The sequence below is a fragment of the Cebus imitator genome, unplaced genomic scaffold (assembly GCF_001604975.1).
Source record: "Cebus imitator isolate Cc_AM_T3 unplaced genomic scaffold, Cebus_imitator-1.0 Scaffold255, whole genome shotgun sequence".
Taxonomy (NCBI): domain Eukaryota; kingdom Metazoa; phylum Chordata; class Mammalia; order Primates; family Cebidae; genus Cebus; species Cebus imitator.
The window spans coordinates 170679-188700 of NW_016107570.1; the positions used below are offsets into that span (position 1 = coordinate 170679).

An 18022-nucleotide genomic window follows, 5' to 3' on the forward strand; every position below is an offset into this window, starting at 1 on the left:
TGGTGAAACCCTGTCTCTACTAAAAATACAAAAATTAGCCAGGCACAGTGGTGGGCACCTGTAATCCCAGCTACTTGGGAGGCTGAGGCAGGAGAATCACTTGAACCCGGGAAGTGGAGGTTGCAGTGAGCTGATATCACACCATTGTACCCAGCCTGGGTGACAGGGCGAGACTCCGTCTCAAAGGAAAAAAAAAAAGACTGACCTGACATGGGAATAAAGTCGAAAATGTCCCATGATGCTAACTGCTATAATCCAGTAAACATTGGGAATTAATATCTAAAACTGTAATACAGTTCCTGGTGCTGGTATCAGCCAAGAGTGATCTCTAATTTTTTATTTAAGCAGAATTTTTACCAATCTAATATTTTAGGATGCATCATAGTACCAACCCTCTGGTGCCAGTGGCATCATCTTCTTTCCCTCCATGTGTTTAAAGAAGTAGTTCCCCTCTGCAAGATATGCTTATGGATCGAGAATAAGTGATAAAGCAATTCCTACATGTTATATGGCTGTCCATTAAGGAAGAGTACTTGCTACTCTTAAAACCATCTCTCAGGGATGTTCCTGATATAGTTCTTAATCCCGTGGTGAAATCATTAAAACCAAAGAGGAATCGTTGTATTGGTGTTTGTTAATATATTGTTAATATTCTTAAAAACTGCCTAGTTAGCAGTTGTTAACTTTTCTCTGTAAACCAAGAGTAAAAGCTAGTCATGATATACAACCTCATGGTTGAAATGAATGTTAACCCTAATTTGACTGTTTCTTTTCACCTGTCACAATGGTGGTGATATATTTGACAAGACTTCATCTAGCAACCATGGATGGAGGTTCAGACACACACTAAATTATAAAGCAGCACGAGGGGAAAAACCTTTCTCTTACTGTAGCTGGCTGTACAAACAATAAAAATGAGCATGAAATGTGCGGATTATTAGAAATACACGCACTTGTGAAATGCACGTCTGTGACACAGCAAAATGTTATTAGAAGACGCTAAGTAGGGAAACATCTAAAAAAGACTGACCATTTTAGCTACTGGGTATTTATATATCTCCCACTGGCTTCAGACACACCAACTGACGACTGAGTTTGCATGAAGCTTAAGACACATTTGATATAACACACATTAAAATATTATAGAACAAATAGTTACTTTGCACACTGTGAAGAAAAACATTGGTGAAGAGCAACTCTGCTTATCTGGAAAGAGTGAAACAAAATGTAAAGTAACTAAATACTTACAAAAAGGGCTTCCTGCAACATAAACTTGTTTTTCTGTTTTAAAATATGGAAGTCATTGATATATAAAACAATGAATCACTACAAATCAGTTAATTGCTATGAACTATAAGGTGCAAGTAAAATTTGTAAATTAGATTTTTATCCAGTGTAGCACAGATTTGTACTGAAAACTTGCAAGTTACTCCTTAGAAAAAAACCAGTGGCAGATGAAGTTCTGAACATAGTTTTTTAAATATAATACCTCAATACATTTAATAATAAAAGTAAGCTCTACAAAAAATCTGTTTTACATATCATACAAAATGTAGAGGTCAGTGCAGCTCACTGAACCACACTATTCAGTCACGTATCAGGAAGACTTGAAATTAGAAAATTATGCAATTTCTGTGGCTCATCCTCCTACTCTTTACAGATTCGTGCTGTGTCCTGTTCTTGACATATTTGTTGCTTTGTCCATTAAGTTCACTCTGTGCAATGCCTTTCTTCTGAAAATATTGCAAACAAAAAAAATAGAAACCCCAAATCCCATCAACTTTTGGGCCACCTGATGAGCCACGCTCTCTTGAAAACAATTTGGAGTAGATTTTATCTGCTTCGTCAGCTCTACTAAGCTGAAATCTTGTTAAAATGCTGTTCATGAAGATGTCCACCTTGCTCTGATGATATGGAGGTGAAAAAACTAATTACAATATTCCTGAGCGCCGGACTGAGTAGTCAAGGTCAGTTTTGTTCAACAAACGTCCTGGCAGATGACAGTGAGGTGTGACCGTGGTTGTGGCATGTGACATGCACTTTGGAAACAATTTTTCTACTAAAAAAAAGGCATGAAAGTTTTTGCACTGTTACGTGTCAGGAGAGTGATCATCTATGACACAAGCTTCGGGCTGGCTTTCCTCTTCTTCCCCTACTGCCTCTTCTTCAACCTGTTCATCGAGGGGAATTTCAGTAGACTCCGAGTCTTGAGTACAAAGAGTCTTGGAGTCACTGCAGCTAGTGTCTTCTTCCACTTGACTGCCACTGTCCTTTTCCGTGTCCGACTCGCCATCTTCCTCTAAAGTTAGTTCAAACTGGAATTTCTCAGTTTGACCCTGCCGGCCCTCCTCCGGGTCATCAGGTGCAGGAGAGGGGCTCTGAGGGATTGTGCTCTGGTACCATTCACGATTGTCCTCCAAAGTGTCCAAAATGTCCTGGGCGTCAGGGTGGACGAGGTCTGCCCACGTCTCCCAGAGGGGATGAACAATATAGTCTATGAAGCCCACCTAGTTAAGAAAAAAATCCAATATGAGGAGAGGACTTGGGACTAAGAAATAATGGAAAAGCTTAACTAGATCACGACCCACAAATAAAACACTGAACAGAAGATGACTAAGCTTAGTTTGGTAAAATTGTCATTATTTTCGACAACAGACCATATAAAATATTGTTACTAGCTGGTCAAAATTAGCTTCCAGAACCCTTGGTTAAAGAGCATGTGTGTAGCATAAAAAATGTTCCAGTTGTTGACATGGTAGGACTTATTTTAGAATCCCAATTTGTAGGTGAATCCAGATAACTGAAGTAATACTATGTGCTATATGTGTATGAATATATTAAATGAATATAGTCATGATAAATGTGTTCTTAGAATAGATATATGACTATATGAATGTAAGCCATAAGAATGAAAGTTTTTTGGATCATAAATACTAAGATGAAACTGAGTGTCAAAAACAAAGTAATTTTAAAAATCCGATAAAATACTATCATATGTGATACAAAGTAACCAAATGCTAAAGCGGTGGCTCCGTTCTCTCTGAAAGCTGTACATCTCATGTATTACCTGTGATTTTTCCACAGACGCATTGTGCTTATCACACATGGGGCTTATCTCCATGCCACGTTCCCTCTCTCGGTCTCCTTGGCGGAAGAACTCCTCCATTATCCGGTCCGTCCACTGGCGGTACAGTTGGAGAGGCTTTGTTGGGTTGCTCAAATCTGCACAATGCACCATATTCTGAAGAACCTAAAATAGATGGATGCATACGCTAGTCACTCCTCTTCCTTTTTTTAAAAACAAAACAAAACAAAACCAGAAATTCACATTGGATGACTGCAACACTTAAAAATATGCATAGTGTAAGATTTATTCCAGACACCTCAACCATGATGTGTCTGTGTATGGTTCACACTTGTATTAATAGTTCGAAATTATGCCACTTCTGCATCTAAATAGCATAAGAGAAACTGGTTGATTAGATTCAGAACTGCTTAAGTGGCTGGTTCTGTGGGGTGTTAGTTTTTTAATTAATATAGATGCAAATGAAAAGACCAGTAGAATTTTACCTGGTTAATTCTCAGCAATAAAAATTTGGATAAAAATGCTGCCTATAATTGTTACAAGGTGAAGAAATACACCTTCTCAAAGCTGAATACACAGACATATGTGCACATGCGGACAGACACACACAGAGCAAACTCAAATAAGGCTTTACCTGAATCCTATCAGAATAATTATCAAGAAGAAGAACTCCAGAGCTTGTCACTTTCTTAGTTTCAACCATAGTTTTCAAATCAGCCAGTAGATTCATGTGTTTTGACATGTCTGTTGCAAGTACCTTAAAATATAGAGTATATTATTGAGTAAAGTTCACAGAAAACAAAATTTACATATGAAAATATTATGCAGAATATGAGAAAGAAAAAGGAATAAAATAACACTATGCCTTTTAATGACGGTGGAAATCCCTTACTCTTTCTTAGGGCAGAGTCTTTTTCCCTTTGCTATCAAGTTTTCTCAAAGCCCAGATAAATGTGTGGTACTGACAACACTTTCATGGTGAAAAATGGGATAACATTTCCATGGATAAGGCATCATCACACGTTTTCAAGTTTTTCCATTCCTTGGACCAGAAAGTGGTTACTAGACTATGAATGACGAACTGATTCAAGGTTGCTTATAGACTGCTTCAGAAACAAAATATTCTGGTTATTTTCTGCTTTGAAAATACAGATAATTCTTGCCTTTGTATGTATAGGGTTTAACAGAGTAAGGTTTTGAAAGCTAGAGATTTTCCTGTGTCTCATAATCACTGAATAAGATGCATAGACAAAAGAGCAAAGTCATGGCTATTCTAAATGGCACTCTCTACTGATGAGAGCTTTGGCCCATGCAATCTGCTTTTGTTAGTCATCTTTCTCTGCCTGCCACTAAACTGGAGGGGCTCAGAAAACAAATGATGATGGTGAGCTAACATTATTTTCAACTCCAAACTGCTAGAAGTAAAAAACCTATTATAGAACATCACTGCCAGCATCGGGGGCAGCTTCTGTAGCATAAAGGGCAATAATATGTTGTGAAATGCAGTTCCTTTTACCTAAGCAACTTGCATCACAGTTCTCTTTTTTTGCTTTTATCAGCTACTTACAATGTCAATGACCATTTTCCTTAAAGATTGTCTTTGTTTTTTGGTCAAATTCTGGAAAATGTCACAGTTTTCTTCCTGAAGCAATTTAAAGCCCACAGCCAAATGATGGTTCTCTAAGACTGAGGAATCATTGTACATCAAGGCAAGTTCAGAGTCTGAAAAAAAGACAAGAGGCCAAAGATCAGCAAAGCTGTTTATGAGTTGATCTGATTCTTCAAATTCTAAAGTACTTTGGGTTTAGGATGTAATTTCCCCTAAACTTCTCTGCTCCCCTTATCATTACATGACAATATCCAGGAGAGAATAAATCGGATAACATTAAGAGCAGAAACAACAAGAATGAATCTTGGGGAGTGAATTCTAATGCTACTAACATGTGGCAGGTCATTGCACTCTGTGGGTCTCAGCTTCCACTGAAGTGAATGAACTGGACCTTTAACTTCTCCTCTAGAGGAGCTGCCATGAGCTCGGCATAGTATGACATTATTCTTAGTATCTGTAACACATCCAGAGCATAAGGTTTTGTATTCCTGATAACTGGAAATTACCTACCCTGCAATTTATATAATACAAGGATCATGTGATACAGGATTGTTTGTACTCAAAGAGGGTACAAGAACAATACGGAATCATATGAACAAGTTTAGATTTGCTCATTTGCTCATGTATAGCTCTGAAAGTCTAAGCTTTATTCGTTGTTTTCCATTTTCTTTTCCAAGCATAGTGGCAGTCATTGTATACTGTATAGGGATATTGCTCTTCCTGCCTGCTTGCTCACAGCTTCACACAGAGACGTTGTGTTTGGCTGTCTACATACCCTCTGGTGGTGATTCTGCCAGTCTCTCACTACTGCCCTGGACCTGTGAATTTCAGGCAGGGAGAGATTCTGCCTCTCTCCGATTTCTTGTAAATAGCAGACCTAGATCTATAAGATAATCATTAAAAAACTGGGTTGGTGCTTTATTCTCTTTGTACTTAATCACTGTAAAGACTAAAAGCAAATCTGAGGCAGGAGGATTGCTTAAGTCCAGGAGTGCAAGACCAGCCTGGGCAACATAAAGAAAACTCATCTCAACAAATAATAAAAAATTATCTGGGCATTGTGGTGTGTGCCTGTAGTCCCAGCTACGTGGGACACTGAGGTAGGAGGATTGCTTGAGCCCAGGAGTTCAAGGCTGCATTATATTGTGCCACTATACTCCAAGCTGAGCAACAGAGCAAGACTCTGTTTCCAAAAAAAGAAAAAAAAAGGCTAAAAACACGTGTTTGATCTTTTTTTCTGACAAATACATAGAAAATATATTTGGAAATATATATCCTTTTCTAAGAAAGAAATATCCAATACTATTCACTGGCTATTTTAGTGGAGCTAGGAAGGAGAGGAGAGGCTTAAGACATTTTTCAAACTGCAAAATTCTATTATTTTATTGGAACTACAGAAATAGAAATTTGCATACTTAAATTTCTACAGGAACAGAGCTGTTTAGTAGGGAGTAGGTTTGTACAGTTTTTTGTGTTTTTTCTTTTTTCTTTATTTTATTGCATTTTACATTTTGGGGTACATTTGAAGAACATGCAAGATAGTTTCATAGGTACACACATGGCAGTGTGATTTGCTGCCTTCCTCCCCTTCACCTATGACTGGCATTTCTCCCCATGCTATCTCTCCCCAACTCCCCACCCCCCACCGTCCCTCCCCTATTTCCCCCCAACAGACCCCAGTGTGTAGTGCTCCCCTCCCTGTGTCCATGTGTTCTCATTGTTCAACACCCGCCTATGAGTGAGAACATGCAGTGTGATTTTCTGCTCTTGTGTCAGTTTGCTGAGAATGATGGTTTCCAGGTTCATCCATGTCCCTACAAAGGACACATGTTTTTGCTTTCTTTAGATAAAATCGTGTTTTCAAAAATTGTACTTTAAGTTCTGGGGTACACATGCAGAACATAAGTGTTTGTTACATAGGTATACCCATGCCATGGTGGTTGGCTGCATCCAACACCTGATCAACATTAGCTATTTCTCCTAATGCTATCCCTCCCGTAGTCCCCTACCCCATGACAGGCCCTGGTGTGTGATGTTCAACTCCCACTTATGAGTAAGAACATGCGGTGTTTGGTTTTCTGTTCTTGTGTTAGTTTGCTGAGAATGATGGTTTCAGCGTCATCCATGTCCCTGCAAAGGAAATGAAACTCATCCTCTTTATGGCTGCACAGTATTCCATGGTGTATATGTGCCACATTTTCTTTATCCAGTCTATCATTGATGGGCATTTGGGTTGGTTCCAAGTCTTTGTTATCATGAACAGTACTGCGATAAATATATGTGTGCATGTGTCTTTATAGTAGAATGATTTATAATCCTTTGGGTATATACTCAGTAATAAGATTGCTGGGTCAAATGGTATTTCCAGTTCTAGATCCTTGAGCAATTGCCACACTGTCTTCCACAATGGTTGAACTAATTTACATTCCCACCAACAGTGTAAAAGTGTTCCTATTTCTCTAATCCTCTCCAGCATCTGTTGCTTCATGACATTTTAATGATTGCCATTCTAACTGGTGTGAGATGGTATCTCAATGTGGTTTTGATTTGCATTTCTCTAATGACAAGTGATGATGAGCTTTATTTTTCATATTTGTTGGCTGTATGTCTCCTTTTGAGAAGTGTCTGCTCATATCCTTCACCCACTTTTTGATAGAGTTGGTTTTTTTTTCCCTGCAAATTTGTTTAAGTTCTTTGTAGATTCTAGATATTAGCTCTTTGTCAGTTGAGTAGATTGCAAAATTTTTCTCCCATTCTGTAGGCTGCCTGTTCACTCTGGTGATAGTTTCTTTTGCTGTGCAGAAGCTCTTTAGTTTAATTAGATCCCACTTGTCTGTTTTGGCTTTTGTTGCCATTGCTTTTGGTGTTTTAGTCATGAAGTCTTTGCCTATGTCCTGAATGAATGGAATTGCCTAGGTTTTCTTCTAGGGTGGTTTATTTTTTAAAAGGTAGTATCTGGTTAACTTTTAAAGTGTCTATAAACGCCTTTATGAATCTTTATCAAGAAAGGGGGAAGCATAGAGAAATGAAAAATTTTAAACTATATAGGATCTTAGCAAATGTTGTAATTCTACAGTGGAATTAAACATATATTGAAAGGAAGGCATAATGTTTTCTAAATGGGTAATTAACTCTTAGAGTTATTTTAAGGGAGGAAATATGCATGTACACAAGCGGTGTTAACAGAATTGACGTAGCCTTATAGAAACCCTTATTGGCTTATATGAAGTTGAAGGTAATGGAAATTAATGCTATTGACCCTGCAGAAGAATAAGACGATGAGCTGTTACTTCAAGTAAAAGGGTGATCTGTCGTATGGAAGTTGCCATGAAGAGTCTGAGTTCTACTGGTTATAAGTATGGCCTTTCATGTAGGGCAGATATTCAAAAATACTGGCTAGACCTGTCTTGGAAAGTGGTTATCTCCTGACACTTAAGAAGAGTCCACGTTGGCCAGAAAAGCCAGGAAAGGATTCCCTAGTGAATTGGCATGCCTCCACAGCCTCTTCAGTCTCAGATGCTATTACGGGAAGGTGATGGTGACTGTTGATTTTTAAATGAACAAATGTTAGCATTTAAGAAACTGAATCTCAAGGAAGTTATTTAACTTTCTACTCTGCTTTAAGACTGAAGGCATATGGTCACATCTAAATGGGGAGGTCGGATTCTGCAGCTCGTCAGCACATTTTCACCAAAGACACTAATCCATTACTTGTAAGTAGAGTCCTTGAAGGTTCAGGAATGATCAGAAAGTTGCTGTCTTACTTCGTTACAATGCACAGCACAGAAGGGCAAAGAGGTTCGCTTATGTAACATTTTTGTTGAAACCCTCTCATCTTCAAGCCTAATACAGGCTACCTTTTCCATGACATCTTTCTTGATTACCAGACACAACTGCCCACTTTCTCCTGTAAACTCCCATATTACTTTGTACCACCCATTTGGCATGTATCACATTCTTCTACCTTTTTTGTCTTTATCTCTACAGATCTTTTAATAGTTCCTCCCCACACCCTTCTAGCCTACTTAGAGACTTAAGCCCCTACAAAATACTAAAGGTTATTAATTTAATATGTTTGGTTATCTGGCTTCCCCAGATAGGCACTTCAATTATTTCAAACTTACAAACACTAATACAGTAAGGCATAACATTTAGAGGATTTAGGTGCCATTGTGTTAAGTGGTTTATGTGAATCGTCTCATTTAATCCTCATAACTCTTTTAGGAAGATACTATTGTTACTGACATTTTATGGCTCTGTTCCAATCGTGGATGGCATGGAGCCATATAGGTGGGAAATAAAGTCTTTGTGTCCTTGCCATAGGCTGGGGGATAGAAAATGTGTCTTGGGGACATCTTTTATATACATAAATATTTACATAGATGATGTACTCATATAATCCTGTATAAATGAAGAAAATGAACCTCAGAGAAGGTAGGTAACTTTGCCAACATCACATAGCCAGTAAGTGCGTGCTGGGGCCATTACTTAAAATCAGGCAGTTTCTAGAGCACTTACCTTATACTGACTATGATTATAACTGCCTTATAAATAGAGGTGAAAACTTGAGCAGTGAACACTAAACATGAACCAGGAAATCAATACAATCCACTCAGTGCCTGGCATACACTAATAACTTTATAAGCATTTATTATTTTTTATTGAGAGGCCATGCATACCTTTACAAACTCAAAGCCATCATTTTATTATATAGCGATCAATTGTGCTCATTTGTTACAACTACCCTGGATCATCAAGAATAAATTAGATTAGGGCCGGGCGCGGTGGCTCACGCCTGTAATCCCAGCACTTTGGGAGGCCGAGGCAGGTGGATCACGAGGTCAAGAGATCGAGACCATCCTGGTCAACATGGTGAAACCCCGTCTCTACTAAAAATACAAAAAATTAGCTGGGCATGGTGGCGCGTGCCTGTAATCCCAGCTACTCAGGAGGCTGAGGCAGGAGAATTGCCTGAACCCAGGAGGCGGAGGTTGCGGTGAGCCGAGATCGCGCCATTGCACTCCAGCCTGGGTAACAAGAGCGAAACTCCGTCTCAAAAAAAAAAAGAATAAATTAGATTATACTCAACATATGCTACTACTGAAGGCAGGAAGACCACTTTTATTTTGTGTCCCTCTCTCTCTTCTGAGTGAGTTCTAACGAAACGGGGAAGGGTAGGCAGGTACCACCACATAACTAACTGAGAACATATACTTCATCTGTGTTAATCTTTTCTCTCTCTGTATATTAATCATGGTTCTCCAGAGAAATAGAACTAATAGAAGACATATGTATGCGAGTGTGTGTGTGTGAGAGAGAGAGATATTTATTATGGGAATTGGCTCAGGCAATTATGAAGTCCAAAAGTACCACATCTGCAAACTAGAGAACGAGGAAAGCAAGTCCAAAGGCCAGAGAACCAACCAGTAGCCCTGATGTTAGAGGCAGGAGAATAGGTATGTATGTCCCAGCTCAGAGAAAGCAATTGCCTTTCCCCCAAAGTTTTGTTTTGTTCTTCTCTTTGAGGTACTCAATGGATTGACTGATTTCTGCCAACAATGGTAAAGGCAATCTTCTTTAATCAATCAGTCAATTCAAATGCTAATCTCTTCCAGAACACTCTCACAGACACACCCCAAAACAGTGTTTTATCAGCTATCTGGGCATCCCTTAGCCCAGTCAAGCTGACACATAAAATTAACCATTACAAATTCTGCCCCTTGTCACCTTGGTGTACCCATAGGCATCTCCTTTAACCATATTTAATCTCCATAAGGCCATAATTCTGCCAAACATGCTACAACTATCCCGCATACAACCAAAAACACACTACTACAGGCCCCAGAAGTGAAAGTAAAGTTTTTGAGTAATGTTTACTCTTATTCTGACATCCTATAACTTAAATACTATGATATAAAATAAATACATACTAATATAAAATCAATATCTCTTATATAAGGGAATAGAAGAAAATGAAGATGTCCCAGAGAGGGGCAGTAGTGCTGCAGCTATACACTTTTGGTGGTACCTGCATATCATACAGAACCAGGCCCTCTGTCAACTACTTGCAGGGAACTTTCCATGAGACCACATGTGTAGGCTGGGAGAAAGAAGGCAGTGTAGTTAATAGGAGTGGCATTAGGTCCACTTCGTTATGTAACTTGTGCCTTCAGTGTCTGCTCGGACCTGATAGATTGTGTATTACACCACTTTTATTTGATGATAAAATGTCGTACACACCCAATGTATGACTTGGCAGGTTAGATAACACCCAATTATGATGGGCAAGTAGTGCAAACCACATGGAAACTTGGTAGCCCAAGTTCTATCAGTATCTCCTAAGGCCCAGCAGCAGGCCTAGATCTGTCTCTCAAAAGGAGATTCGTTATCTTTGGATGATGGCAGAGTCTTGCTCCAAAAAGGTCTATGCTGTGATTCACATACAGGGCTCTGCCAAAAGCTCCAAACAACATTCCTATCTGCCACTGACAATCCAAGCACCATTAAATCTGCTGGATCACGTGGCCCAGGTGCAGAGCAGCTTGCACAGCAGGCTGGAGTTGTTGGAGAGTCCTACTCAAAACCAGCAGTTTCTTTGACACTCTTGTTCTGTGCCCCATCTAAACTAACAGCTTTTCAGATCAGTTAGTAGATGGGCCAGAGTGACACACACAAAGAAGGAATACATTGCCTCCCAAATCCAAATAAGCCCACTAGGTACTGTGCCTTTTTGTGTTTTATGCGGGTCCACATGGCAGATCAGAGCCAACATTAAAACATGGAGCTGAAACAGTTAAGACTGGGGCAGACACTATCGATATGTATCCTGTTAAGTAAGACTTACACTCACTGTTCTTACAGCTTTGCTGGCTTAGCCTTGAGTTAGAAAATGATAGCATAATACACCGTGTCTGTCTCTAAGTTTCAACTGAAATAGGAGTCTTCAAAACAACTTCTGAACCAAACATTTCTTCTTGAAATAATGGAGGGAAGTGGTGGTTTTAACTTAATATTTAATTGCCAAGGATAAACGATAAAAACCACCTCATTCATCACCCCATTCATCACTCCGATTCATCCACTCTCTATGCGCTCACCCTGCATTATTTTCCTCCATAGTACTTAGTACCATCACATGTCACAAATTCACTTATCATGTTCTGCCTTTTCCAGCAGAATGCCAGCTCTGAAGAGCCAGGGCTTTGTCTTGTCCACCCATGTGTTCTAGTGCCTAGAACAATATTTATTATAATATTTCATAGGCTTGCAGTACATTTTTGCTGAATAAAATAATCTCTGTAGTGATTATCTATATAATATTTGATAAAAATGAGTTTATCCTTATTATTTTGAAGGTGTGGGCTTATAGAGAAAAATAAAATTCTACATATAATCTAGTGTAGCTTTGAAAATTTTACTTCAAAATAAGAGTGGAGAAATAAAAAGATGTGTACTCGCTGCTAAACACACCCTAACCTTAATATAATGAAATGCCTCTGCTCTTGGAAACCAAAAACTATATGCTTTGAATACATCACTAATGTAAATAAATCTTTCTGCCCAAACTTAGGCATCTTTGCTATTAACAAAAAATAATTCATTTTCCAAGTAAAATTTAATGCTATATTCTGTACTATTGACACTATTTTCAGAAAATAAAGCTAAGTTAAATATGCTCTCCAGCATTTTATATTCAAAATTTCATGATGCTATTTACATTTTATGGATTTATTTATTTATTTAGAGACAGAGTTTCACTTTTGTCCAGGTTGGAGTGCAATGGCATGATCTCCACTCACTGCAACCTCCACCTCCTGGGTTCAAGCAATTCTCCTGCCTTATCCTCCCTAGTGGCTAGGAATACAGGTGCACACCACCACGCCTGGCTAAAATTTTTTGTATTTTTTTTTTAGTAAAGGCAGGGTTTCAGCTTGTTGGCCAAGCTGGTCTCAAACTCCTGACCTTGGGTGAACCACCCATGTTGGCCTCCCAAAGTGCTGGGATTGTCAGGTGTGAGCCACTGCACCTGGCCTATGGATTTATTTATATGCAGTGTCCTTAAATATTTATGCAGCTTCCTACCAGAAATTTCCATTTCTCTAAATCCTGTTTATAGTCTCCACACACAAATCATTTATTATAGCTTAACCAACTCTACCAGGTAGAAATGATCTCTCTGCTTACAGAACCTCCTGCATACTTTCAATGAGTTTTTAAATACAATTAATTCGTATTAAATCATTTGGCACCTAAAGTGAAAACAACTGAAATAATTAGGAAAAACTATAAGTACATTTAAGAAGCAGGAACATAACTGCACTGGGAACCAGCCAAGGGAATCCCCAGTACCTCCCATGTGCCTTAATCTCTCAGTGCTTCCATAGCTTCCTTAAAGTAAGAAGCGACTGGCGTGGTGGCTCATACCTATAATCCCAGCACTTTGGGAGGCCAAGGCTGGCAGATCACAAGGTCAGCAGTTTGAGACCAGCCTGGCCAATATGGTGAAACCCTGTCTACTAAAAACACAAAAATTAGCCAGGTATGGTGGCAGGCACCTGTAGCCCCAGCTACTCAGGAGGCTGAGACAGGAAAATCACTTGAGCCTGGGCAGAGGTTGCAGGTTGCAGTGAGATGAGACTGCGCCACTGCACTCCAGCCTGGGTGACAGAACAAGACTCCATCTCAAAAAAAAAAAAAAAAAGATAAGTAACCATCTATGGGTTTATAAATTTGATATGATAATCAGAGGTCTTTGGAATTCTCTATTATGAGAAACATGGATTCAGCTGTAGGCTTTGGACAGGATGGCAGCTCCGGCTCTGCAGCAAGAGCTGAGAATGTGCTGGCTTGATACACTGATGCTCAAGAAAACAAGCTGGGCATGGTGGCTTACATCTGTAATCCCAGCACTTTGAGAGGCCGAGGCAGGCAGATCACAAGGTCAGGAGATCAAGACCATCCTGGCCAATGTGGTAAAACCCTGTCTCTACTAAAATATAAAAAATTAGCTGGGTGTGGTGGTGCGCATCTGTAGCCCCACCTATTCAGGAGGCTGAGGCAAGGGAATCACTTGAACCTAGGAGGTAAAGGTTGCAGTGAGCCGAGATCACACCACTACACTCCAGCCTGGCGACAGAGCAAGACTCTGTCTCAAAAAGAGAAAATATAAAAAGTCCATTTTAAAAAAGGTTTACTACAACTAAAAATAAGTACAAATTCTGATAAAATATTTCACAAAGCTACATATTACAAGTTTACAAGTTATTCAGAGGATGCCTTTATTGCATGCTGGGAAGATAATTCTGTCTCATATGACAGAATTAAGCTAACTAAGGCAGTAATTCTGATAATGCCCTGGCTCTAAGCAACACTGGATACTTTCCTGTACAAAGTGACAATGCTGATTCATTCCCTCAGGAATAACACAGCCTCATCACACCTCACCCTCAAAAAAGCCTTAGCAATCCAAAGCTACTCTGGCAACTGTGAACTTCCCTCTATCGCTTTGGTCACTCAGAAAGATCATCGTGATATCGCTAAATAACAAAGAACTTGCAGAAGCAGAATTAGTTATCCTTCCATCCCAAGTGGGTCACCAGCAAAATGACTTTAAACACGTCCTAAGGAGATATAATTATCTCCTTTATATTCCTCCGCTATTTCAGTGGCTCTCAAACTTTATAGAGTATCAGATTCATCTGTAGACCGAGACCATGTTAGCTTAAATGGTAGACTCCACAGGGACCCTGATGCCCACCAGCGTCCTCCAGGTGCCAGCCAAAGCCCAAGTGCCCTTTTAAGGCAGGGGTCCCCAACCCACCCCCCAGCCATGGACCAGTATCAGTCACCAGTATTGGTCTGTGGCCTGTCAGGAACTGGGCTGCAGAGCAGGAGGTGAACAGCGGGCAAGCCAGCATCAGTACTGCCTGAGCTACATCTCCTGTCAGATCAGCAGGGACATTAGATTCTCCTAGGAGCGTGAACCCTACTGTGAACTGCTCATGCAAGGGATCTAGGTTGTGTGTTCCTTATGAGAATCTAATGCCTGGATGATCTCAGGTGGAACAATTTAATCCCAAAACCATTATCTCCCTACTACCCCAGTTTGTGGAAAAATTGTCTTCCACAAAACCTGGTCCTTGGTGCCAAAAACATTGGGGACCACTGCTTTAAGGGCTCAGAAGAATGAAGAATAGAGTGGGTCCTCATTATTCTTAAAAATATATATATATCAGAGTACTTGGAAGACAGTGACTTTTCTGTTAATTGCTTTAATTTGTTCTCTAATCTCTTAATTCTAAGGGAACATATAATATGGTATATAATAGAATGCAAAGAAAACATACCAGTCTGAATGTTTGGTGTTATTAATTTAAAAAAATACATACCTTTCTTAAACACAAAAAAACTAAAACAAACATTTTATGTATTTACTAAAAAGTTGTTATAATTCAGAATATCTCAAGACATGTATAAGCATCAAAATAACAAATCAGGCCAGGCTCATGTAAAGTGCCAGCAAAGCACGGTATTGCATGACATCCCTGCTCTTCTCAGAAAGGACACGGTGAACCCTCCCCCAAAACAATGTAAATACATGGAGCTGCATCCAATGTGTATTAATATTTATATGTATGCTTTGATGAGTTCTAAAAGTACCCCATTATAGGTGCTTATAGGCAAGTAGAACATGAAATGTTATCCTGTCTAATCTGGATACATAAGTCCCTAAATTAAACTTCTAAAAAAAAAAAACCTGACAGCTTAACTACACATCTCAGGAAATCACCTCTATACGGGTGAGTCACTAGAGTACATTTTGCTATAGGATACTCTAGAGGCCATTACAACATATAAAAATAGGTAAATAATCCTAAAGGTCTGAGTTAAATCTAAAGCAAGGTTATATTACATTCTGTCTTTAAATCTGGCTACAGCAAAGTACAGAAAATGAATGGTGAATTCATAAATAATTCTATAGCTAGACTGCTATAAGGCACAAGAAGACTATCATCCACAGACTCATGCAAAAATAAAAGAGAAAAGAAAGGTAGATTCTTAACAAACAAAAAAAATTTCCAACAAATTTGCATATTATTTTTCATATATAAAAGTGAATTTATGATGTTAATCTACCATATGGGAGGAAATTAAGTCACAGTTCACTTACATCATTTACCAATTAACTTCAAGTACCAAATAGAATTTCTGTAAACCTAAATCTCTTTACTAAGGCATAGCTCAAGCATTACCTAAACATTCCCTACAGGGGCTTTCTGTGCAGTGGTGTCAGAGCTGTTCCATATTAAACAGTCTCAACCATTCCTTATATTTCCAAATTCAGTGATGACTTCTTATATGGTGAGATGTTAACAGTGAGAAAAAATGTAATGGTTGAAATAAGAGAGAAGTTCATGTTACCCCTATTAGGAGATTTTAAAATGAAAGAGCAGGAGGAGCTGGGCATGGAGGAGGAAGGGAAGCTATGGCCTCTGAAGAGGATTAAGTGATGACCTACGTAAAGTGAAGAACACTTAGCATTAATTCTTATAATTTCTCTTTTTTTATTTAAAACTTTAGGGCTAATATAACTTCTAAATCTTTCTGCACACTTTCACTTTTAATTACCCTTGTCTAGTAACACACCAACATATTACTTTTAAAAAGAACTTGAACACATTTTCCAAATATCACGTGCCTCAAGGGATATATTGATAATTTTTAGTTAGATTACATTAACATGCACTATCACTAAAATACACATATACACATCTCAAAAGAACATTACGGCTCTGGAAGCACCCTGAGTTTATAAAGACCCTTAGTCATTCTAAAATGTACAAAGGAAATATGTGTTCTGGAAAAATTAAGTTTACTCACTTGTATTGATCAGAAATTGATTGGACACACCAGGATGATCTACATCATGTATTGCACTGGCAAAAATTGCTGCGAGAATCTCCAAATCTGTAAACACAGCCTGGAAAATCAGACAATATAGATAATATTACTATTGTACAATGATAACAAAAGTATAAACCAATGAGAAATAACTCTAGAATTTAAATGGAAAACAAAATGAAGCTTCATGTGTTATCAAAATGTGTCAAGAGAGTCTGAGATACTTATGAACTTCTAAAGTATAAGCTTGGAAGAAAATATTTTATCTAATTTTATTACATATCATGATCAAATCTTTTCCATTCACTGTATTTTTTAAAATATTATTTTAAAACTATCAAATTATATTTAAAGAAAATAAATTCATTTTCTAAGTAAGATGCCTAAGAATATTCTGAAAATGTACATAAAATTAATAACGACATGAGCAATTCTTTTCTTTTCTCTCATCGAAACTAGGGATTCTCAACTTCACAACTTTTGAGCCAGATAACTCTTTACATGGCAGGCTGTCTTGTGCGTTGTAGGATTTTTAGCAGAACTCCTGGCCTCTACCAACAAAATGCCAGTATTATGTACAACTAAAAATGCCTCCAGACATCACCGAATATCCCTGGTGCTGGGAAGAGAGAAAGAAAGGGGAAGAGAAACCATCTCCAGTTGAGCATCACTCACCTACATGATGAGGTATTAACATAATTTTATAATAAAAACTGAATTATAAAATACATTTCTTAAAAATTAAGAAAATCAAATTGCTTTACTAAACAACTAATGAAACAACTTCTTAGGATTTAGAAAAATTAAAGAAGTGTTTCCTTCTAATAAATTCCATGAAAAAAATCAATGTATTGCTTATGTCTTATAAAACAGTCATTCTTTGACCTATAAATAAAAGCCATCAGACTCCATTTCCAGAAAACAAATTAACAAAAAATGAATAAGCTAAATTTGCTTTATGAAACATCCAGTGGATCATTTCAAAGAAGCAATATCACAAACAGATCAATCACTAAATCTGTGACCAACTTTCATAAGCAAAATCATTCAAAGACTTGACTATTAACCCATAGCATTTTCTCCCTATAAGTCAATAAATTATAATTCCAGTGAATCCAATTATTTTCTCTACTGAAAACCCTTCAGTATAAAAGCTTAATAGACTTTTATGAGTGGCAAGTTAGTGTTCTTGAAATTTCAGAAGACAAATTTACCTCCAAAGCAGGTGTAGATAATAGCACATGAGTAGACTGGACAACATCTGCAGCATGGATATTGTTGTGATAGGCCACATCAGCATGGTAATGGTCTTCGAGAGTCATAAGATATGTAATTAAAGTATCTACTGGAATTTTAAATGTTTTTAATAAATCCCGTTCCTGTAGGAAAAAAAAATCATGTTAGCATTTTTGTCTTTATGTAAAAAA

At 38.2% G+C, this 18022-nt stretch overlaps 1 protein-coding gene across 10 annotated transcripts in view; it reads right to left on the reverse strand.

Moving 5' to 3' along the window:
- Nucleotides 1-205: 205 nt before the first annotated feature.
- PDE4D (phosphodiesterase 4D) overlaps nucleotides 206-18022 on the reverse strand; it is a 1550946-nt gene continuing 1533129 nt past the window's right edge. For 7 of the 10 annotated variants that reach the window (XM_017499191.2, XM_037728085.1, XM_017499194.2 and 4 more), the window contains 6 exons: nucleotides 17810-17974; nucleotides 16575-16674; nucleotides 4653-4807; nucleotides 3720-3842; nucleotides 3068-3250; nucleotides 206-2507 (listed from right to left, as the gene is read on the reverse strand). In XM_017499191.2, the coding sequence (XP_017354680.1) occupies nucleotides 2091-2507; nucleotides 3068-3250; nucleotides 3720-3842; nucleotides 4653-4807; nucleotides 16575-16674; nucleotides 17810-17974 (1143 nt within the window). In that variant the 3' untranslated portion in view covers nucleotides 206-2090. The remainder of the gene's footprint in view (nucleotides 2508-3067; nucleotides 3251-3719; nucleotides 3843-4652; nucleotides 4808-16574; nucleotides 16675-17809; nucleotides 17975-18022) is intronic. The other 3 variants (XM_017499202.2, XM_017499201.2, XM_017499200.2) reach the window with 3 other exon arrangements.